This window comes from Zootoca vivipara, chromosome 1 (genome assembly GCF_963506605.1).
Source record: "Zootoca vivipara chromosome 1, rZooViv1.1, whole genome shotgun sequence".
NCBI classification, from domain to species: Eukaryota; Metazoa; Chordata; class Lepidosauria; order Squamata; family Lacertidae; genus Zootoca; species Zootoca vivipara.
The window spans coordinates 103,960,935-103,985,707 of NC_083276.1; the positions used below are offsets into that span (position 1 = coordinate 103,960,935).

The 24,773-nt window shown below is 41.0% G+C and overlaps 1 protein-coding gene across 1 annotated transcript in view; it reads left to right on the plus strand.

Moving 5' to 3' along the window:
• Positions 1-24,773, plus strand: part of GALNT13 (polypeptide N-acetylgalactosaminyltransferase 13) — a 147,504-nt gene that overhangs the window by 45,590 nt on the left and 77,141 nt on the right. The window contains exon 3 of the mRNA XM_035131738.2: positions 14,802-14,970. Coding sequence (XP_034987629.1) covers positions 14,802-14,970 — 169 coding nt within the window. The remainder of the gene's footprint in view (positions 1-14,801; positions 14,971-24,773) is intronic.

Sequence of the window (24,773 nt, forward strand, 5' to 3'; positions counted from 1 at the left end):
TATACTGCTCTCTGCAGCACTCTAGCATAGCTGGGGAAAGACAATTTTGCCTTGTTGGTGAATTCCCAGTGGAATGAATACATAGTATTTCTGGGGTTTTAGGCTAGGTAGAATCTTGGGGGTAAACTTATTTATTGCCCTCTCTATTTTCTCTTTCAAAGTAGTCTGTGGCTTATAAAGTAACAGTTTCACTGTAAGTGTTATGTAGGGCTTGGTAGGCGGCCTACAGTCGTTTTCTGTAGGGGCTACATGCGGCAGCAAATTCTATTCCATCTTCTGGCACGGCCTGATGTCTATGGGAACCACTCTGCTTGATGTCTGAGCTTGCCTCTGACCAAGAGGAGGGGCTTTCCCAAAAGTGAAGTCTGCCATGCCTTAGTCCTGCAGAAAGTGAAAATTCACAGGTAAGACAAATTTTCCTTTTCAGCCCCTATGACTCTCTCCTCCTACAACTTGCCAAAAATCTCAGCGCTTGTAATAAGCCCTTGTGAATGTGATATTTCATCTTCAAAGGAAGCCTCTCTCCTGTGACAGATGATGAAATGTGTCTCCAGGCAGAGAACATGGAAAGTTACATTTTCATCCTTTATAGACATGCTTTGAATCTGCTCTGTTATCCCTACATGAACTGAAAGGTCATTGAAGAGATGAAACGTTAATTTTTTGTTGTTGCTTTGAGGTTGTTCTTAATAGACAAATACATCCAGAAATCGTACTATTTTGAAGTGCCTGAAGCATGTTTGAAGAGTATGCTTAGTTAGAATTTTAGTTTTACAGTGATCATATAAAAATGATAAATCTGTCAATTTTAGTGATAGCGCATAGAATTTTATTGAACCTCAGTAACAACATGACTGTTTGCCTGTTCAGCATTTGTTTGTTCCCAACATGATGACTCTCTTGAATGTGGAGATACAAGAAGGATATTTCACTTTGTGTGTTCGGGACATAATTCTGTTTCAGGTTCTTATCACAACTTTATACTGCATCTCTTTGATAAAATGAGAAGTTGCAAAATTTATCATAATTTGCTTGAGGCTTATAGCTTGTATGCAACAGAGGCTTTACACTAACGGAAAACACTTACACTTCTTCAAGGCAGGGCACCTGGTTTCACCTTTCCTTCATACCCAATAAAGCCTTCCAGGCCTCCTGAAAAGCTGCTTCTCATTGGGGAATACTGTGGAACAGCATAGGACATAGCGCATGAGTTAGGGCTGCCATACATCTGGATTTCTCTGGACATTACCAGTATTTCAAAGGCAGAAGTGACATCCGGGGGGATTTCTGAAATGTGGTGCTTTGTCAACCCTAGCATGAGGCTATATTCCAGCTGTGCAAAAGTCACCCCTTTTCAAGGAAGTAGATGACATCACAGTTGAAGGATGCATTCCAGCCAGGCCAAAACCATCAAGGAGGTTAAGGGGTTCGCCAAGGGAAGGCCATGAGGGCCAGAGCAGCTTGGAGGGCTGCATTTAGGGCTGAGGTTCTCCAGCCCTACTGTAGCACTTCAGTAAGAACCCCGACGAAGAAGAAGAAAAGCTAGCTTCCAGCAGCATGACCACCAGCACTGCTGCAGTAGCAATATGTGTGCATATATAAAACAGATATGCATTTAATAATGGCCATGTCAAAGCACCTGTTTCTATTCACATTATCTAGCATTGCCTTAGTAGTATTTGTAGAGGGTTTGTTCGTTTTTTTTAAAAAAAGGGTGGGTGCCTCTTCATATAGAGATACATCTGCATGCCTAGTACTTTTATAAAAAACAGAGAGAGGAAAAAATAGTGCAAGGTTCCCTCTTTCTCTCAGCTATGCCCCCTGGTATTCTTAAAAGAAAAAGAAAAAAAGGTTTCCCTTGACAGTAAATTGACCTGGCAAGAAGATGCTTGCAATCAAGTCGAGTCAATTTCACATTCCACTGACTTTGTGTAGGGTGAAGGGAAGCAACTACAATTAGGAATGAGAATGAATTTACTGTCCCTCTACAGTGAGCCTTTTGCATCAGTTACCTATGAGGGGAAGATACTATGTCATTTAGTAGCACTAAGAGGGAATTTGTTCAGTTGTTCTATGGAGGGGAATGACCAGTCGCATGCAGCCCCCCTGGGATCCCTGAGGCAGTTTGCCAATTGGCTGTTATTGCCCTCCCCTTCCAGGGGCGGCGATCGAGGGGGGGCAGGCTATCTGCTTTTACATATGTTCTCCAGAGTTAGCCCAACCCCCCCCCACATGCTGGATAACCCTGAAGATCACCCCACCCCCAGCTGGTGGCTGGGAGGGATATACGCCCAATGCCTGCGCCAAGGTCTTCTTACATTTGAATTTTAATAAAGTTGTGGCCAATTTTAATCCCATAAAACGAGGTCTTGTGCCATTATTCCGCTCAGGGCTGCCCTGGGGGCTAGGGGGGACTTCGCCTGACTGCACAAAGATAATCAGAACACAGTGAGAAAAATTGGGATCTTTTGGACACCAACCATTGAATTCCATGGATGAGCGGGGATTTGAACCTGGACTTCCTATATCTGAACCTCATCCTCTGTGTATACACTCCATTGAAGGGATGGGGGGAGCAGCATATATTTCGTGAGCAGATGCTGCCAGATAATGGTGTAATATGCAGGGTTACAAATGGTTCTTTCATCTTGAATGGAAATAATAAAAATTGCTTTGATATAGGGTATCTGTGCTTTAACCTGCACTGATTCCACATTCGCATCGTAATCCATTATGATAAGCTTTCATACATTTTCTTTTATTCCTGACCTCAAGCACCCTTATTTGCCAGATAATCCTGTTGCATTCGAGAGGATGCAGATAATTGATCTGCCTCCTATGAAATTGCTGTTGTCATGTGAATGCCATGCAAGGTTGCTTGTGAAAGTTTGTTTTCCGCTGCTCCCAGGGGGCAAGACATGAATCGGTGGATTCAAACGATGAGAAAGGAGATTCTGACTCAACATGTGGAATAGTTTTCCGATGGTAAGAGCTGTTTGGCAGTACAATGGGCAGCCTTGGAAGATCATGGACCCTGCTTCTTTGGAGGTTTTGAAACAGAGATTGGGCAGCCATTTGCCAGGGATTATTGAGCTGTGATTCCTGCATTGATGGCCCTTGGGGTACCTTTTAAGTCTACAATCCTATGATTCTGTAATTACTTGTAGTGTAAGGGGAGGCTGAAGTGCTGGGGAAAGCTGTTTATTTGCTACTGATGAAATGGGGCAAAATTATTCACTCGTGTGTAGTTTTTAGACCATTGACTTTTTAAAGTTTTTTTTTTTTTTTAGATACAGAAGCTTACTTGGGAAAGGAAATGTAGATTTGAAACTGAGAACAATGCTGCTTTAAAGATTTACTTTTCTGGCTTCAGCAAACTAGCTACTGATAAGTTCCATAAATAATGTCCTTACTATGTCATTATGAAAGCCTGGGGAGTAGTTAATATGTAACAGTTTATTTAACTGTACAGCAAATTATGGGCATTCAGCTCTAAAATTATTTTACATGCTGTCCACGTCCATAGTGAGCATTCTGAGGGTTAGAGATTTCAGAATGTGTTAAACATAAACAGTTCCTTTAAATAAAATCCCTGCAACTTTAGTTTTTGTTTATAAAAACTACAAACCTTACAGACATCTTGAGGATTACATAACCACATTAGATGAATCTTTGTCCTGTTGTCTCATCATTACCATTCACATGACACTCAAACTATGGTTAATTCTAAAATAGAAGCCTTTGATTTGCTCCTAAAGGTGAAAGAAAATGAGCCTAATGCAGGTGCTATCCCATAAACTGTATTTTAGCTGTTTGGTCTGGTTTAGATATAAACGTCTTGATAAACTACAAAGACTATATCTGGCTATGAATTTGACCATACTTGAGCTGGAGCTCCTAGCCTACCGGCCTTTACTGTTTTGTACTTGTTGCTGTGAATCCTCTCCTATTGACCATCCTACTCAGAGGGAAGCACTCTGGGAAAAACAGCACAGGTCATAACATCCGGAGGGGCTGTATGATATGGAATACAAGATACAGAGGCAACTGTGCTAATGAAACTGGTCAAGACATAGGATGGCTAAAGGAAGTTTTTGCCCACCTAGCAGTTTGAAAGCACATCAAAGTGCAAGTAGATAAATAGGGACCGCTCCGGCGGGAAGGTAAACGGCGTTTCCGTGCGCTGCTCTGGTTTGCCAGAAGCAGCTTTGTCATGCTGGCCACATGACCCGGAAGCTGTCTGCGGACAAACGCCAGCTCCCTCGGCCTATAGAGCGAGATGAGCGCCGCAACCCCAAAGTCGGACACGACTGGACCTGATGGTCAGGGGGCCCTTTACCCTTTACCTTCTTACAACAGGGTAGCTAACCTTTAGATGTTGTTTGACTCCAGTATCGTCTTAAGCCCACCCCCCACACACGCGTGCCTGCCACCTCACCTGCGCTTTCCTCAGCTGTGCACGTTTGGGTAGCGCAGGAGGCCGCGGCCCATCCCCTGGCTGCCTTGGCCAGGGAAGAGCAGCACTGAAGCCTCCTGGGGAGCACGGTGCGCCTTCCCACCAGGCCCTGACCATGGCGCCTCGTCCTCCTCTGCCACCGCATCCCGCAACAGGCCCACCGCGCTCGCCATCTCGTCCTCGCCGGGAGGCCTCAAGACTCTGCCTCAGCTGAGCCATCGCTACGTGGAGAGCCACAGGGCCAGGAAGGGGAGAGTGCGGCCTCCAGAGAGGCTTCGCCACCAGTGCACACACAGCGCGGGGGAAAGGAGAAGGAGGCGCGGCGTGGAGTCCTGTCCAGAAAGCCAGAACCCCACGCTCACTTGCAAGGCTGTGGGGCACCGCCTCTTCCTCCGCTGCCTGATGACAGCCTACTGATTCCTGCAGCCAAGGGAGAGGTGGCGGTGACGGCAGAGGAGCCATAGGGATTAGTGGCTGGTTGCGCCCCGCCAGCGCCCCTGAGAGGCCGATGCCCTGGTACAACATGCCACTAGGCCCTATGGTAAAGACGCCTCTGTTTGACTCCAACTCTTATCAGCCTCAGGCAGCACATCCCGTTGTGAATCCAATATCTGGCTAGTAACCAGAATTTCTAAATTATTGAAAGCAGCAGTACACTCCCCTAGATCTTCCTGGTGTTTTCACCCAGAGCTGCATGGCTGAGAGGGGATTTGAACTCTGGCCACTACACCACACTGGCCCTGGGTTAGGGTTGCTCTGTGAGAATACTCTACTTACGGCTATCATAATATCAGTCTCAGCTCTGCTTTCTCTCCCCTTCCCCACTTCCTAAAGCATAATGAAAGCCCTCACTGGAGCCTATTATCACCCAGCAACTAGCCTACTCCCTTGCTACAAAGTAAGGGCTTTCTGCTCAGTGTAGAAATACTCTTTACCATAAATTACCCCAACCCTCCAGAGCAGATTTAGGGGGCATGCAAGGAGGGGGGGAAGGTCTTGTTGCATGAGTGGACCTTGTCCTACACATGCAACAGCCCAATATCCCCCTGCCTCCATTCTAGTGGTAGTTGGGGGGAGGACATAGCAGGACATGGGAATGCTGAGAGCATAGCATGGGGCTCACACTTATGGTTAATCCTTCCCCCTATTTGTTACACATACAAAAAACCTTTCATCACTTTATGATCTCAGGGCAGGATACATTAACATTTTAAATCCAAGAGCTACAACTGACAAAAATGCAAGTACAAATAAGAGGAGTAGATAAAACAACAACATAATTAGTAACAGCAATTATCATCAAAATCCCATACAAGGTGATTAAGCCCCTAGAAATGTCTGCTGAAATAGCACAGTTAAAAAAAAAACTGATGCAAAAAAACTCACTGTGATCAGGGGCTGGAAAGGGGTTAGTTTAACTTCCAGTTTGCTAATAAAACTTCATTACTGTGTCGCAAAATGATGCATGTCTAAGAAGTGTGTCACCGACATGAGAAGTTTGGAAAGCTTTGTGATGGGACATTCCACAGCTGGAGTGCCATGGCAAAATAAGCCTTTTCTCTGATTGTCACATTACAGATGTCCCTTAAATGAGGCACAACCAGATGAACCTCAACTGTTGCTCTTAATACTCTGCTCACTCAAAACATTGCACAAAGCACAATCTTGGTATGTTGTTGTTGTTTAGTCGTTTAGTCGTGTCCGACTCTTCGTGACCCCATGGACCATAGCACGCCAGGCACTCCTGTCTTGCACTGCCTCCCGCAGTTTGGTCAAACTCATGTTCGTAGCTTCGAGAACACTGTCCAACCATCTCGTCCTCTGTCGTCCTCTTCTCCTAGTGCCCTCCATCTTTCCCAACATCAAGGTCTTTTCCAAGGATTCTTCTCTTCTCATGAGGTGGCCAAAGTATTGGAGCCTCAGCTTCACGATCTGTCCTTCCAGGGAGCACTCAGGGCTGATTTCCTTAAGAATGGATAGGTTTGATCTTCTTGCAGTCCATGGGACTCTCAAGAGTCTCCTCCAGCACCATAATTCAAAAGCATCAATTCTTCGGCGATCAGCCTTCTTGTTGGTCCAGCTCTCACTTCCATACATCACTACTGGGAAAACCATAGCTTTAACTATACGGACCTTTGTCGGCAAGGTGATGTCTCTGCTTTTTAAGATGCTGTCTAGGTTTGTCATTGCTTTTCTCCCAAGAAGCAGGCGTCTTTTAATTTCGTGACTGCTGTCACCATCTGCAGTGATCAAGGAGCCCAAGAAAGTAAAGATTTAATCAAAAGTGTTCAATGGGTCTTACTTGGCTTGGTGTGAATTGGATCATGCCCAGCTCATAGGATATGATATGTGAAGGAGATCATTGTATATTTACCTTTCTGGATGATATCAATCAGTATTTGTATTCAATACAGTCTACTGTGAACTGCAATTGATGTCAGTTGCCTGTGCCCTGTCTAGGATCACTGCTTTATAGGGACTCTCTGGACACATAGTCAATTTAGTATTTATGAAAAAGCAGAGTAACAATGAAAAGTATATGCTTCAGAATGACAGGTGCAGTATATGCATACTCTGTGTGCACACAATTAAAATAATGCAATTGCTTCTTTGCTCTTTAAACAGTCACAACATGTGTTTGTTTTAATTATCTAAGTGTTGATTTCACCAGTAGCCATAGATTTAGGCAGTTAGCTTTACTGTGGAAAATGCCCAGCAAAAAAGGAAAAACAAGTGACAAAGCACACAAACTTCTTTGTGCTCTTCGGCAATGAAAACACTGCATTATTATGAAGGTATGTTTTCAGAGGATTTGATGGTTATATGTGCAAAGCCACATTGAAAAGTGGCAAGAAGGCTCCTACTGCTGAGGGAAGATGCAGAAATTCTGTTTGGGGAGAAATAAAAGAGGGGGAAACAGCACAGCTATCTCAGTTTGTTCTGTGCTTTGAATATTTTTATCTGTGCAGTGCCTTCTACAAGACAGAGTGCCAATGGTCTTGGAGGCATTTAGAGCACTCTATTATTATCATTCATCCATCTTCACCAGAGCCAGGTGAAAAGATCTATTCTCCCTAGTCAGAGGGGGATCTATTTTTTAAAAAAGAAAAGGTCAAGTATGCATTTAGTAATGGTTCCTGTGGCAAGATGTATCCATCTGAGGCATGACAGTCCTCTTAACTCTTTAACAGTGAATGTGTTCTCTAGTTTAAGGATGGCCAGACTTCAAGATCCAAAGTGGGCTTTACTTGGTGTGGTGTTTTTTTACCAGAACCTTGAGACCCACCCACCAGACCCTGGTGCAGAAGACACAAGGAATCCCAAGCCAAGGAATTTGTTTCAAGTACCAGAACTGAATGAATCCCCACAGTGCTCCCACATGAAAAATCTACTTCTGGTTACCCACAGATTTCTAAATTTCAGCAGTTTAATTTGGGAGAATGGAGTAATTTTGCTGATGCTATAGTTCAGCAGTTGAGAGTCAGAGATATTTGCTGTTCATCCAGAGATTTACCAATAGATTTGGACTCCATCTCTCATCAGCCTCAGCTGAGAGCCAGTGTGGTGTAGTGGTTAAGAGCGGTAGATTTGTAATCTGGTGAACTGGGTTCGTGTCTCTGCTCCTCCACATGCAGCTGCTGGGTGACCTTGGGCCAGTCACACTTCTCTGAAGTCTCTCAGCCCCATCCACCTCACAGGGTGTCTGTTGTGGGGGAGGAGGGGAAAGGAGATTGTTAGCCGCTTTGAGACTCCTTCGGGTAGTGATAAAGCGGGATATCAAATCCAAACTCCTCCTCCTCCTCCTCCTCCTCCTCCTCCTCCTCCTCCTCCTCCTCCTCTTCTTCTTCTTCTTCTTAACATGCCCAATCATCAGAGTTATGGGAGTTGTGGTCCAGCAAAATTATAGAGGGCCACAGGTTCCCCAACCCTGTTCTCAATCTATGAGGTTGTGTTTTTTTTTGGGGGGGGGAATCAGAATTGGCCTTTTTCTGTGCTATACTGGCTTGATCCTTTGCAGGATCCACCTTCTTGATTATAGCTCCTTTTTATGGCTAGGGTTGCTATGGAAGTGCTTCACTGCTTTTCCATTAGCAATGAACTGGAGATTGCTGAGACTTTATTTCAATATGTGAAGTAGACCATTTAGAATGGTGATTTATTCATCCATTAAGGTATAAAGATGAAAACATGAGAGTCCTACTAGATCAGGCCAACGGCCCATATAGTCCAGTGTCCTGTTCTCGCAGTGGCCAGCAAGATGATCATGAGAAGCTCTCAAGCAGAACCTGAGCACAACAGCTCTTAAACAAAAGCCATTTCACTTGTATCACACATATGTGATCAGCATATCTAGAGTTTTTCTCCTTCAGTACTGAACAACTGAATCTTCCTTTCTCTTCAGGAGGCAAGTGCTTTCTGAAAATCAAGATGATTGGAGTTTGGGGGACATCAGCTTACCCAAGTGACTGTTTAAGGAGATAATGCTTTTTAATATTATAATCGGTTCTGCCAGCCAGAATTGCATCTGTTTTGCCTCCTTGCAACAGAATACCACTCCAGCTCATAGGATTGCATGAATTTCTACAATGTGTACCAAAACTGTGATGTTACCATTGCACTAAATGGGCCAAAGTTGTAGACAAAGACTACCTCTTTTTTCACGTTTTGAGCAGGGAGGCACTGAAAATAAAGTGTGAGTGTTTTGCTACATGTATTTTTCACTCCAATGTCACATTGAACACTCTGTGTGTTGAGCCATACACAAATCTTTAAAATGAAAGAATGTGGTAATTACTGTTACAGTTTATCAGTACTACTACATAGTCTGCTTAGCAAAATGATAGTGTGTTTCATTTACTGCATTCATTTCATCTAGGTAATTCACAACTCATTTAGATCATTACTGGAGAAATAGCTTCACTTTCCTACTGCTATATTTCTTGTAATCTGTAAGTACCGGCAGACAAAAGGTTGTGCTTTAGGTTTTCAGTATCGACCTGCATGAGTTTTTTTAAAAGGCTGAAAATATGTATCACAGTTTAAATCAGTGTGGTCTGCTTAAAAACACAATGATTATTTCACTACTCAATAAATTTCTTTTGACTACAGTGCTGTAGTCAAAATGCATATTTTTATAGATGGTCATTACTAATGAGCAGATTTGGAAAGCGAAAGACACAGAAATTATCTAGGCAGGCCCCCAGCTGTTTAAAAGTTGGCTTAAAGTTTACTCGTTTATTTGGCACACATCTAAAACATAAAAACATTTTGCTAAAATGTGCTCTGTCAGTTTAGTATAACTTTAGTACCACAGTTAATATTGCTAATGTTGCTTAAGCTCTTCTCTGCATAACTTTATTAGATGATGTTCGTTAGTATATAGTAATAACCTTATTTATATGTTATTCCTGTTTTTGCAAATGCTTCACCGCTTAAGCTCAATGTGATTGCTGCAGTTAGATCAGACTGCTGTGGGAGCAACACAGTCTGGGTGCAATCTCAGTGACAATTGTTGCTACGACAAAATTTGCAGAAAGAATTTCAAGTATTCAGTACACATGAATATGTTGCACACATGCATTATCTCAGCAAAGCTTACAACACACTTAACGGGTTGTTGCTTCTGCTGCTATTACTGCCACCGTTGTCAACTGTATCTAGACTCAAACTAGAATTTGTCATGCAAGCAACATTGGTTTCAGTCAATAAAGTTGTAATCTGAATGTTGAGATTTGGTATAATTATCTAATTGGTCTCATTTTTAAAGGAATGCATTAGGCTCTCAAATGAATAGACAATTTAAAAACTATATAGAAGAACTAACAAATTTTGTTACATAATGATGCTAATGTCCAGCCTGGACCCTTTGTGAAATGCCCTTTTTTATTCAGGGTGAAGTTCGTGATAGGTTTTTCTTATAGCTGTCTGCATGTTGCACCCCCAATTTGTTCAGATTTTGGGGAACATTCCATGCTTCTTTTTTCAGATACCTATCCCCATGAACAGCTGCTAGATCTAGTGCATTTCCCTATTTTTTCTTTAAATACCTTAGTTACATCCTTCCCTTTTTGTTATTTTCTTCAGAATTAGTCAAGAATTCTGATGTGCCTTTCTAAAGGGGAATGCTTTTTAATTTTCTGACACCAATCCCAAGAGCTGATGGTTGATGATAAGGGAGAGTCACCCTGAGGTTGGATGATGAGCTGCTCTGGTTGGAGCATGCCACTTTTGACAGAGGGAAGGATTATCTAAAATGATAAGCCCCTGTCAATTCCATCTAGCCTTGCTATAGTTCTTCATGTAGTCTCAGCAGAACTGGAGTTTGTGTTGCCTCTGTTTCCTTCCTACCACCAGACAAGTAAATTTAGCATTTCTCTAGCTTCATGTTGACTCCTTTATTTTCCCAATTTCACTCTCTTGCTAGACCAGGAAAGTGTGTGCTTTGGAAATGAGCTTTTCTCTTTCTCTTTCTATCTCTCTCTGCCTTCAGTTATTCTGGGTCCTTAGGACTCCACCTTGTCTCTCTGTATATAAGGCAATTCTCTGCCTTCAGACTTCTCTTTTCCTATTTCCTTAATAATAAGAAAATAGTCCTGACAGCATTTCCCACAGCAAAAGCCATTATTTTCCCTCATAAATAAATATTTCAGTTCTCGTGTGATTGTTGCTAACTCTCAGCAGCATGCACACACTAATGCTTGTTGGTCGGTGTTAAATTCTACAGAGTTAGCAAAACGGTTATAGTCAACACGATCCTGCCTGTTGTACTCAGTTGTCTAGGATAATTTCATCCAGTAAATATCCCAGAGTAGTATTGCTAATTAATCAAAATTAGCTTTTTCTGTGAATACATGCACGTAAGTGCACTGGTATATGAACAAATTATTATGAGTTGGCCGGGTTGGCCTTACATGAAATATTTGCAGCATGAATATGTTGGCATTGGTTTGGAGCTCTTTTATCACACGTACCTTGCATTTGGCCCTGAGAGTAAAAGAATCAAGAGAATGCTCCAATATCACTCCAAATGTTCCTTTTCAGCTATGGCTTCATATTCCCCACGTATGACATCATATGATGTCAGGTGTGGGACAGGTTTGCATGGCAGGGGAAACCAGCCCCATAGGGCAAATTAGGAACACTTGCAGGCCAGATTTTACTCCATGGGCCAGAGGTTCCTCATACCTGCTATACAGGATGATTAGTTGCAACTATTCTGTGGTAACCAATAGTGTATACCAATAGTGGATGAATGGCAGAAGAAGCTGATAGAATATATGGAATTGTCTGAGTTGACCGGGAGACTTTCGAGATCGGAGTGAAGAAGCAGTGGAAGATGATTGGAAGGAATTTAAAGTTTATTTGAGGAATAAGCGTATAATAGATTAGAATTTATGGAAGTGAGGGAGATACAAAGAGGTCGTAGATAATGGTGAGAAATAAGTATTGATAGAGTTAGTCATAATTGAGTAAAAAGAAAGGAAATAGTTGGAATGTTAAATAATAAGATATAAAAGGTATAGAAATAAGTTAGTATTAAGTAAAATTTAGAGTTTGTATAAGATTTAGAAATTACTAAGGACGATTTATAATGGAGCGCAGAAAGAGGAGGAATGAGGAAGTCACTAGATTAGAAACAAGGTTTATAAGTTGGAGTTTTTGTTTTGTATGTTTTTTGTATTTTTGTATTTTGTAGTTTTTGCAGTGGTTTTTCTAGTCTGCATGTTTTTGTTGTTCGTTATAAAAATTTCAATAAATACATTTTTTTAAAAAAACCTATTCTGTGATAACTAAGTTATGTGCAACTGATTTTGTCACATACGTACAGTCTGTCAATAGTAAGGAAGCTGCTCACTAAACAAGCCTGAAAAGATAAAAAGAATAAGTTGCATGCTGATGCTCAGTTTCTCATTAGCTGCACTGTTCATTAGCTGATAATGATGTACCTGTGCATTGTAATTCTGTTTGCAGCATTATTTAACAAGCAAGCCAGGAGTGGATGAAAATGAACAAAAACTAGGCTGTTGAATGTCTGGGCTGAATGTCACATATTAGAACAATTAAATTTAGTTAGTGATATCAATGAAATTACTGCGGTCTGTTTTTTAGTAATCGATTTATAGTGTGCATGCACTACAGAAAAGTTAATAAAAGATAATATTTGTTAAAATTGAAAGAACTATAGCTCACCCAAAACTCTCAATCTGTTTTCAGGATTGTTTTTTCTCTCCTGCTCTTGTTAGGCTGCCTCTACTTCTCTTGAAATATGTGCATTTGCTCCCCATCCAAGTCCCAGAAGCACTGTTCACAGGATCCTATGCAATGCTCACTCAAGGAACACTCCAACAACTTCTGTGGATGTTGCCAAAGGGGCATTTTGGAGGTTCCAAGGAATAGTGCAGCCCTTAACACCTTTTTGTATAAATCCTCTTTCTCCACCCTGTCTGCATGAGCAGGGAGGGGCAAGGCTCTTGGCAAATCATGTGCAACTAGTTTGATACCGAAAGCTGCATTGCAAATGTGGCATGAACCAGGGGGGGACTAGAACTAACACGTAGTGGAAGCATAAACTCAACAAATTCCAAACATGCTACAGTTACTTATTTATATCATAAAGTTTATGTATATCCCTTGTTTTTGTATATACCAAGCCCTAAATAACTTGGGGGCCCAAATATCTGAAGGAGCTCCTCCTCCCATAGAAGCCTACCTGAATGTTCAGGTCAGGAGGGGAAGCCCTTTGATGATTAAGTGGAAGGCCTTTTCTGTGGTGGCTCCCCTGCTATTAGAAATCCTTCCCCTTGGAGATGCATCTGGCACTGTCATTGCACTCTTCTTATTTCATCAAGAAGAACCTTTCTGCCCTGTGTTTTTTTTATAAAAAACAATAGGGCAGAAGAATCAGTTTCGATTGGCTTCCACTGTAACATTTTGTGTGTGTTTCAATTATGGTTTTAAGTAGGGCTGCCATACGTTTGTGATTTGGCCATCAGAAGCAGAAGATGCTGAAATGTCCAGACGTATGGTAACCCATGTCAGAAATGTAGTTTTTTTTGTGTGAATTTCCTTAAGCTTAAAAACTTTTATTTCTTTTTTCCTTTCTTTTTAGTTTATGTTTTCTGTTTAGTTTTTTTTAGTTTTTAGTTTCCCTGTTTTAAGTGATGCTTTATTGTTTTTAAATATGTTTTATTGAATGTATGTATCCTGCTCTAGGTCCTTGCAGTGCATAAATAAATTCAAACAAAGACAAATTTATTTATTTATTGCAATAAACGGTCCCTTGCACCATATAACATACAATTCTGCTGAGTTCTTCAATCCTCAGGTACAGCTGCACTTGGTAGAGGGAACTGGTGAAAAACTGGGGATGCAGCCTTTGGGCAAGCAGAAATATTCTTTGTTCACAATATAAAGAAAACAACTCCTAGGGATATTTTCAAGCATTTCCCTTCACATTGTCTATCCCCAAGAAACTTGTGGGTGCAGATGTGAAGTCCAGTACTAACCGAGGCATATTGAATATGTTTGTATTGATTGCTTGAAGGACCAAACTACTACTGGAGTAACACACTTTGAAGTTGCATTGTGTTTTTCCCCTCCTCCTTTAAAACTAGAACTAGCAGGTGTGTCAATACTTTATTGTTCCTTTGGAGAGGCTGTCTCCTTTGGAGAAACTGTACTTTTGTACTGTTGTCCTTGCAGGAGGTGACATTTTATGGTTCACTGTTTTGATTCTTTGTGTTCTTTCTTTTTGTTATGTTGGTGCTTCTTGACTAATCAATAAAAAAATATTAAAACTAAAGAGAGAGAGAGAGAGAGAGAGAGAGAAATAAATGGTAGGTGCTTGGGGACCTGGGGATATGAGGAGGATGAGGATGGATTCAACCCTTTCCTCCTTTGTCGTGGTTCCAGGACCCCACCTCTGAAGTTGCTGTTAGTCTTTGAAGCAAAGCTCCCATTGGGACTAGTGGAGGCTTCCCTTCCAGGGCTGCCACAGGTGGGGATTTCTCTTGGAGCTATGACATCACATGGCTGCTGCAAGCATAACATGGGATAAAATTATGCATATAAACCTGAGCTCGTTGAAGGGATGGAATGTGAATAAGTAGTTTAAGTAATGACTTCATCACAGAATGCTGGCAATAGAAAATGTGTTCCCCAAACTCTCAGTTTTATTGATCTGACTCCAGCCTTATGAAATATGGACCTGAATGTACATGAAGAAGAGTTAAACTCATGGCTGCTTATCTTTAGACCTAGAAAACAGTAGATTGGAAGTTTCTACATGATGAGAACAATGCAGAATGGTTAAGGATGTGCTTTTTCTTGATGTCTTCTGTTACAGCTGTTATGTCAAGAAGCCAAGAAGGACCTGGAGAGATGGGAAAGGCAGTTGTCATCCCTAAAGATGATCAGGAAAAAATGAAAGAACTCTTTAAAATCAACCAATTTAATCTTATGGCCAGTGACATGATTGCATTCAACAGAAGTTTGCCTGATGTAAGACTAGAGGGGTAAGTTTACACATTTGGCATGGTTTTCCAGTGTGTTGCATTGACATTCCCAATATTTCTAATCTTTTTTATTTTATTATCATATTTATTTTGGATATTTTTTAACCGCCTTTGTAGAAAATGCCCATCAAATCAAAATTACGAAGTATCATTAATCCAACAAAGATAAAAACATAAGAACCAATAAAAAATACTCAGCCAGCCAATTAGAGGAGCTTCTCACAGCAGTGACAAATCACAATCCAGGCTGTAGATAAGTAAAGTATGTAGTTATGACCTTCTGAAATCCGAACATATAGCAGCCCTAGTGATGTTGCAGAAGCTAACTGGGAAAATCTGATGACTTCTAGGTCAGTACTCTTAATTGACATAGGGTAAGGTCCACTTCACAGTTCATAAAATTTCTCTAGAATAGAAATTGCAAACTGTAGGGATTTTGTGTGTGTGTGTGTGTGTGTGTGTGTGTGTGTGTGTTGTTTTGCATGAAAGTAGCAGCCATGTCCTTGCCTGTGATGGGTTATGGTAGCGCTAGCTTAGCTGTGGTGAGCTAAAAGGAGCAGATCTGGGCTGGAGAGGAGACTGGTGCCCAGTTGAAAGGTTGTAAGAGCTGCAAGAGACAAGGGTAGCACTCAGTTGAGGGGCTAGAAAATGCCATATATGCCTGGCAGGCAGAGCCAGACGTTAAGTGTAAGTGCTAAGGTAGTCAGAAGATTAGAGCATACATGCAGATATCATCGTACAGGCATCTTGAAGGAACTGCAGCAGGTAATTTGCTGATGAATGGTTAGCCAGCATGTGTGTTCATTTGGATTATGCATACCTGGGAATGGAAGTGAGGTTGCAGAGAATGCTTGTTGATTATTCCATACTGAGTTGGGGTTTTGCGTTGCTTTCAGTGGTTGACTGGAACTGTTAATTGAAGCCAGAGGAGTGTGCACAATCCATCTGTAAACTTGTAAACATGCAAATGTGTATTAACAGTGCCCTGCAACTCCAAAACATTCAAGGTTTTTAAAGGCTTTTTATATTATGTTGTGATATTTAACTGAGAATTAAAGCAATTTCCATTTTGAGGTGACAACACCTCTAGCAGCCCTGTCCAGTTCTGCTTTGCTGTCATTACATGGAATCTGACACTTCTTGTAATGCGTGGAACACATTTTGCATGCTCTTCCCATTTAGATATAGCAATGTCACTGTAGGTGTTCTGCATCTGCAGAGAAAGATAATTCTGGCAATTGCTAGTAATTCAATAGGTGTCACAGAAAACATTCCTTCTAACTAATACAAACGGAGATATTGAATATTAGTATGATCAGCATGAAGAAAGAGAGGGGGAGACATTTTTTAATTGCCTTGAATGTGTCACGTGGTATCAGTAATATGTGTTGTCGGCACGTATTCTAAAGCATTACAATAGTAAATTAGATTTTCAGGGAAGAAATGACATGCTTTATTCATGTCAGAGGCTGCTGTATCATCTTCAAGGCAATTCTTCACTTACACAGCCCTTAGAGTTTGACCAGCAGACACGTCAAGACAAATCTAGGGCCCTTGGGTGTGGGATGGGCCTCCTGTCTCCAAACAGCTACATTACTTATTGAAAAAGCTGGTGCTCTGCTCTTGCTACCACCCAGATGGCCTTCCAGATGTTGTTGGACTACAGCTCACTTCCTCTACAACCATTTGCACTGATGCCTGGGGCTGGTACGAGTTGCAGTCTGCCAACATCTGGAGGGCCACAAGTTCCCCATCCTGCTTTATAGCCTAATCTTATAGCACAATACTTCACCCCAGGGGGAATATGGCTCCTGTTTCTTTCTGGCTACCACAGGAAGTTGATAGTGGCACATGAATGATAGCCTGGATTGTGTTCGTCCCACCCATTAATAATGTCTCTACTCCAGCTGCCACTATGCCACCTATAAATACTAGGGTGGCAACATACTGTAGGAGGAGGCTGGCTGCTAATCTGAAGGTGGGCGTGGCATGGAACCCTTATACCAGGAAAGAATTCCAGCCCTCAAAGGGGTTCCAATGATACATGAAGTACACAGAGATTTTGGCATTTGAACCTGCTTCTTGTTGTGGTTATAGTGTTGGGTTTGGTCCTGGGAATAGCCTTCAAATCTCCTCTAAGGTTATCAGCTAATTTTGGGCACAGCACATTTTCTCTGTCTAGTCTACTAACTGGCTTTATTGTTAGCATAAAGTGTCACTCTTGAGTTCTTTAATTGTATAGTGGAAAATAAATAATATATATTAGCTTTTTTGTAGCTGGTTTTTTTCCCCATTGACTTTTGGAAATGTAACCCCAGCAAGAGCAGGCGATCTCCCACCCATCTGGACTAGGGAACCACCCACTAACAGTGCCTCAGTCTTATCTGGATTGAGTTTATTGGCTCTCATCCAGTCCATTACTGAGGCGAGACACTGGTCTGGCACTTCCACTGCCTCACCTGCAGATGTAAAGGAGAAACAGAGGTGGGTGTCATCAGCATACTGCTGACTACGTACTCTAAACTTCTGCAGAACCCCACCTAGCAGTTTCATGTGGATGTTAAACAACGTGGGGGATAGGATTGAGCCTTGTGGAACCCCACAACCTTGACTAGTATTTACTGTTGGGTTCTATCTCTACTGTCAGGAAAGGCTGAATCTTCCTCTTTTTTTTTTTTTAAAAAAAGGATTCTGTCTTGTTTCCTCTAGATATGGGAGCATTGGAGTGAGATGGTGTGGCATTGAGACGGATTTTATATATTATCCACAAGAGACACAAATATGCTATTGGCAGAAATTTTGATATTTGCAAACAGAGGAGAAAGTTATATTGTCTAGATTGTTACAGTATTCTACTCTGACTAATTTCTCCCCCTGAGTTTTGGAATTTTGAATTAATGAAACTTCACAACCAATGGTTCTTTCAGTTTCTTTTTTATATAAATTTATAGAATTTTAATTCTTTCAGAAAGGCAACATTACAAAAAAGAATTTAAGTTTCTATGGGGAAATAGTAGGTGAGAGTGAGTTTGTGTGCACACTTGTGCATACATGCATAAAATATATAGTTTCAACATTCCAGAGGACAACTGGAGCAAAACCCAAGGCATAGTGAAATGGTGGGATAAGAGGGATCCACTTATCTCTAATCGAAACCAAAAGCCTTTCCTTCTTCACACTGCATTCCTGTGATCAAAAAATTCATCACAGCAGACAATCTGTATTGATTTACAGTCCCTACTCTGCTTGTAGGCAACTCGAATTTGAGGCACAGAGAACCACAGTCAATATAAAGATTCTGTATTTTTATCTTGCCTTGTCTGCTTTTGACTGCACCAGGCTGTTTGCTTCAGTTCATTGCTCAGATTGCAGGTGAACTTTATGTGCATCACTTGCATTTGTTATTTGTCAGAACTGTAATAATATCCAGGAAAGCCTCCAGCCCATTCGGGCTGAAATCAGCTAGTTTCAGCAAATGAAGAATTAGCAGCACAGCCTGGTGACAGATGTAGCAATCTTATGAAGGCATTTCTCAATGTGAACATCAAAGACAGCTGGATTCATAAAGGGCTGCCCTTGACCAGCTGGGGGGAAATCAGACTTGTCTAATAATGGCTTGACAGTGGAGGACAGCCTGTCTCTAGAGGATAGGTGAGCACCTGGATTTTAGACACTGGCGTGGTGCTCCATATGTTAGTTTATTTTTAAAGTTCTCTGTCTGAAGGTTGGCCTGTGCAGCTAGAACCAATGGATGTGCATCTTAAATATAAGAAGTGTCTTTGCATTTAAAAAGTTGTTCTGAACTTGTAATTCAGCTACCACAGCACCTTTTTAAATTGGGATGGGCAAATTGTTTTGCAAAGAAGCCCAAATTCCATGTATGGAATGCCTGCAGCTCATTTGTGTATTTCCATTCTGTTTTTAGTAGACATTACTATGATTTAACCTGCATAATACCAAGGTATGGTTAGTGTACACATACATCCAGTGCTTTTTTTCTGGGGGTACGCAGGGGTACGCATACCCCTAAACATTTTGTGAATTTTTGTTCTTTTGTCCATTTACTGTATTTATTTTTCCCGATTTGAACTATAAAATGGTGATTTTCTTGAGTCAAAATGAGAATGCCCCTAAGCATTTTTTTTAAAGAAAAAAAAGCTCTGCATACATCTATTTTTCTGTATTCTTGCTGAGGAAATGTTGCCATATTTCAGCCATTGAAAGAGGAAGTCACTGGTTCAAATTTCACCACTGCCATGAACTCACTGGACAAGACTGGGATCCTCAGTCACTAGCTCATGTTTGAAGAAATATGAAGCATTTCAGCCTGGAGTATTACCAAATAAAACAGCTTGGCACATAGTAATCTCACAGCAGACGTCTTAGTTCTCTCTCTCTCTCTCTCTCTCTCTCTCTCTCTCTCTCTCTCTCTCTCTCTCTCTCTCTCCACACCCAATATTTAATACATGAATACTGATGATGATACTGGCTTTGCCACTGTAACTATTACCAATACAAAATAAATACTAGGCATCATAATCATCATCATTTCCAGCCTAGGATTGACATTATTGAAGGATCCATATCTGTGCTAGGAGAATAGGTTATTCCTACTGGATTGTTTGTAGAGTTTTAGAATACAACCTATGCAATCTTTTTTTACAAGTTTTAAAGGGTTGTGTTGGAAAGGGAGCAATTTCACTCTCCTATGCCCACTGATTATTATTATTATTATTTATTTTAACTTCCCATGTGCACAGAGGAAGTTTATAGTGATCAACCATTGGTAGCAAAGCCCACCTTGTGAGCTGAGTGTAACTCTATTTTCTGACTCAATGGTGCAAGGCTGTTCAACCATGAAATTGCTTCTTTCATGCATTCCTGTACATTTTTGCCTGGGCAGTCACAGTATAGAAAACTTGATCGTGACAATGAATAGAACAGCTGGGCAATCAGTTAATGCTAGGGATGAAGTTTAGCTTTCATGTGTGATACCATTTCCCTCATGTTTGGTTTGGGGTCAGAGACAGTAATTATGTAGGGCAGTGTGCAGGTCATTTTCTTACTTTATTTATTTATTTGCTTTCTTTCACTATGGCTGGCTATAACTCCATTGTGGGGAACCTTGCCCATCCAGATGTGGTTGTACTACCAGCGTCCATCAGCTTCAGGCAGCATGGCTAACTGTCATGGAAGCTACAGTACAACCATATATGGAAGACTACAGATTCCCGTTTCTCAAAGGCTCTTACTCTTCCTCCTTATGGTTCAATCATCTTTGGTTCAGGACTCAAACCAAAGCGAACATCATACCAGGTTTGCAAATGCATATAAAAAGCTTATCATTCTGCAACCACCTTGTAACAAGGTTCTAGACAGTGTGAACAATAAGGATGGTATATTGATGACAATATTGATGATTACTTAAATTTGTATCCTGCCATTCTTTTGTAGATCTCAGGGCCATTCACAGCATAAAAATACAAGATGAAAACACAAAATACATAATAAAAACAAACCAACAACACCCCTCTCTCTACCCCCTCCCACAAACACATTTAAAAGGGTACAGAATAGGATGTTGGTCAGCCAAAGGCCTGGTTAAAGAGGAATGTTTCTACCTGGCACCTAAAAGATGTATAATGAAGGCGCCAGGCAAGCCTCCCTGGGAAGAGCATTCCAAAAATGGGGAGCCACTTCATAAAAGTCTATTTCTCTTGTTGCGACCTTCTGGACCTTTCATGGAGGAGGTGAATGAAGAAGGGCATCAAATGATGATCACAGGGTCTGGGTAGGTTCATATGGAGAGATGTGTCCTTAAGGTATTGCAGTCCTGAGGCATCACTGATGGTGACTCTGCTTTGGGTCTACTTGGCAACTGCAATAGCACTGACGTGGGTGTGTGTATAATTTTACTTCCTTTGCACCCATCCTCTAGATCAGCTGTCAAGGCAATGATTATGATGGGAGATCTAGTTCCAAAGTATCTGAAGGGCATCCCATTGACAACATCTGCTCTGGATGATCCAGTTCCTGTTTCATTCTTTACAGGGCCCGACACAAAGAAAAGTTCTTCAGATTTTCTTAAAACACTAGAATATGAAAAACAAACAAACCCACTTTTAAGAACTGTGGAACTTATATTTGGCCCAAACTCAAGGACACAAAGAATGCTCAAAGTCCCAAGCCTGCATATGGCTTGTCATCAGGATGTCCAGTCTTATTATGCCTGGAATTTTATAATGGCATCTCTTTTCCCATTGGACCATCTCCCTTTTCATTTTTTTGCATGGAACATAAGGCAGCACAAATCTGAACTGTTAACTACTTTGCTTATAAGCATTATCAATTATGCCAACACAAGATGTTTTAGTTAGCTAATGATCCCCCAACTGGCAGGTAATTTGGACCTGCAGCAGCAAAGGAGACATGACATATGGTATGGTCACAAGCATTGCCAGTATGCATGAAGCTCACTGCAAAACCTTCTGGACTTGGGACAAAAGCAGGAAAAGTTGCTTCGAAAGAATCTTGATCAGTTAATTTATAGTAGTTTGCATCTCTGATGTCTGGCAGTTCTTTTCTCCATGCCCAAAGGTGTAAAGGAATTTCAGTATGACTTTTTCCTTGAGCATATCTGTCTTCAAGATACATATCTGACAGTATTCATGAAAACATAATTGATGTTTTGGTTGAGTATTTCTGAGGCAAATGTGGAATCATTCAGCCTGAAGAACGCCAGGTATTAGATGAATGACTTTGTCCTGTGCCCACAAGTCAGGCATGCTATTCCTAGAAGATAACATTTCCTTCCATCCCTGGTGTATTTCTTTCAGAGTTAAGGGAAATAATGCTCATTGATACAATGTGTGTTTGCAGTCTAACTAATTTTGCGAAGTAGAGACAATAGGCAATAACTTTGAATGGAAACATGCAACCGAGTATGGAAGCAACAATTTCCTCCCTTCACAGGCTGAAAATCTCACTTGTCACAGAGTTTTTCTTTGATTGTTGCTTTTGCACTCCTGACAGAAATCCAATTTAGGAAGGAAGCTCTGAGACCAACACATCTGTTACCTGCTTTGTGAAGTGCAACGCTGAAGTCTGCCTTAAAGCTATTAGTAAATTCTGATGGGGAGGGGCGGGTAAACATCTACAGTATGACACAAAAAGTGTATTGCCATATTCTAGCTTTATTTAGAATGCCCCTTAGCTAATTGCTCCTAAAGTAGCTTCTGAACATGACTGGAATACTAAAAAGCATTCATGAAGGACCAAGTCTGTAGCAAAGAAAGAAAGAAAGAACCATGTGGAATCTCATTAGGTAGCATTTTCTTATCAAAAGTTTTTCTTTATTATAATAATTAATTTAATTATAATTATCGCTGAAACTGCAGCAAAGGGTATTGTCTTACAGTAGGAGGAGCGAGAACCTCAGAACATAGTGGCAGTGGCCCTTAGGAGATGGGAAAACATGACAGAGACACACCATTTCCAATATTATACTGTGCTCTAGAAATAGAATATAAGGCAGGGCTATGGAAAGGAGGAGACAATATCTTGGATTGCAGCTTCTTTTCATTATCTTCTGTACAAACCATTCAAACCATTCCCATTCAGGTGTGCCACACAGTATGCAGGCTGTGGATAGTAAGACTGGAGGAGGAAATCTGTCTCTCAGCTCTACATTTTTAAATATCTTAAAACATGGAGTTACAGAATTTTAAAGCACCTGTGTTTTCCTAACAGTTTAGTAGCCTGAAACGCTACTGGGGTTGGGCTGCAAGATAAACTCCCTCCCTCTTAACTATGTGCCTCATTGTTGACTATGATTTCCCTCTCTCTCTCTCTCTCTCTCTCTCTCTCTCTCCCCCCCCCCCTTTACACATGGATGTATTCCATTCTTTTAGAGTAGAAAAAGGATCTCTACTGGCTTCATTGTTATTGGGATTAAGGGCCAATTCTTATTTTATGGAGCAGTATGATTAGGAAAATGTTGAAAAACTGCACATTATCCACTTGAGTTGCTTTGGAGATGGAGGGAAAGATTAGCCTCTTAAAAACCTGCACTTTGTGCGTGTGGGTTTTTTTTTTAAAAAAAAAATTTTTTTGAAATACTCCTTCATCTGCTACTTTGTTCCTACTCTGGCACAAAAGCTTTTTGAGCTTTTAACTAAATGAAATTCTTGCGCAGAGGCAACTTTTGAAAAATTAATGCTCTATTTAGAGTTCTAAATCCCTAAGGAAAGCTTGATATTCAAGCCCACATTCTGAGTATGTCATTGTTATGAACAGTGACAGCTGAAGGTAGTGAGTGAAGTCTCTTTGTTCTTGCAAACTGCAGACCTATTTATATTGCATAATATAACACGATAGAGACATTTTCAAGACACTTTCAAGACACATTTCCCCATCTATCACCAGCTAGATATATATATATATATATATAAAAGATTGGATATAGTGTATTTTGGTTCAGCAAAAAATCCAACGAGCCAGTGTCAACAGAGTTGTTTTTTAAGTGTTACTTCTGGCTAAGTGGGGAGAAAATTATAAATTATTTGTTGGCGAAAATTACTGCTTTTGAGTAATATAGAGAGGGATTTTTTATTACTGTACATTTGAAAATTTCATATCTGAAATAGTGCATCAACCTTCTATTATATACTGTAATAAACATTAACTCTATTATCGAGTTACTGCTTGAAATAGATGGCTCATTCTGTAAAGCTGCTCTAAGGAACGTACAGCTGTGTCCAAAACCTTGAATGTTGCACACAAATATAAAAAGGAGAAAACATGTAATTTACCAAACTGGCATCTTTGAGAATTTAAATTCTGATCTGCATTTCAGAATACATTTGCATTCAGCTTTGCATTCTTGCAGTTTCCAAAGCTGCTTCCATATGAATGAAATGCAGGTGGTTAGGATCTAAAGCGTTGCATACAAACCACCCATCACATCAGCTTAGGTCCTCTACAGTGGCATTCCATGGGGTGCAATATTGCTCTGCTGCCCAAAGCAGAAAATGAAAACTCCCATGTACGGGAGCACTTTGCATGCACTCCTGTAAAAAAAGGAGGCTGCCATACACTAAGTCAAGACTATTGCTCCATCTAGCAGATTGTTGGCATGTACTGACTGGCAGCAGCTCTCCAGGATGTTAGTAGAAGACATTCCTAATTATACCTGGGAAGACCAGGTGATCTGTATGCCTGTCCAGTGTGTTTCTGAGGTGCTGTTTGTTTCCTGGCAACTTTAAGGTCCCTGCTCTCATTACTTTTTGTTCTTTATCTGGGATCAGACAGCTCTTCAAATATACAACTGTCCTCTGCAAAGCAGGACACATGAGCACCCACCTATGACAGCTGGGGAATCGGGAGTAGGACCTTGGGTACTTAATGGAAATGTGGGGCAGAACATTGGTATAAACCAAGGTCTCAAGCCATTTAGGACTTTAAAGCCAACACTTTGAATTGAGCCTGGAAACAAGTAGGCAACCACTGTGGATGATAAAACAAAAGGAGTATTAAGTTCTAGAGTTGAAGATCTCCATAGGAAACTCTTGAACCTTGTGCCCCCCCCCCAACTCTGATATTTAAGTTCTTATATTTCCATGATGAATTGCAGTGTGTATTTGGGTGGGATTACCCTACACCCCCCCTTTGATGCATACTTAGTATTGTTATGGGGGAGGTTGGGGGAGGAGTAGCCTGTATGCTACAGCAGGATACAGCAGATGTTAAAATTTAAGCAATGATTCAAATTCTTGGAATAGCCAGGCTAGCTTCCTGGTGAGGTG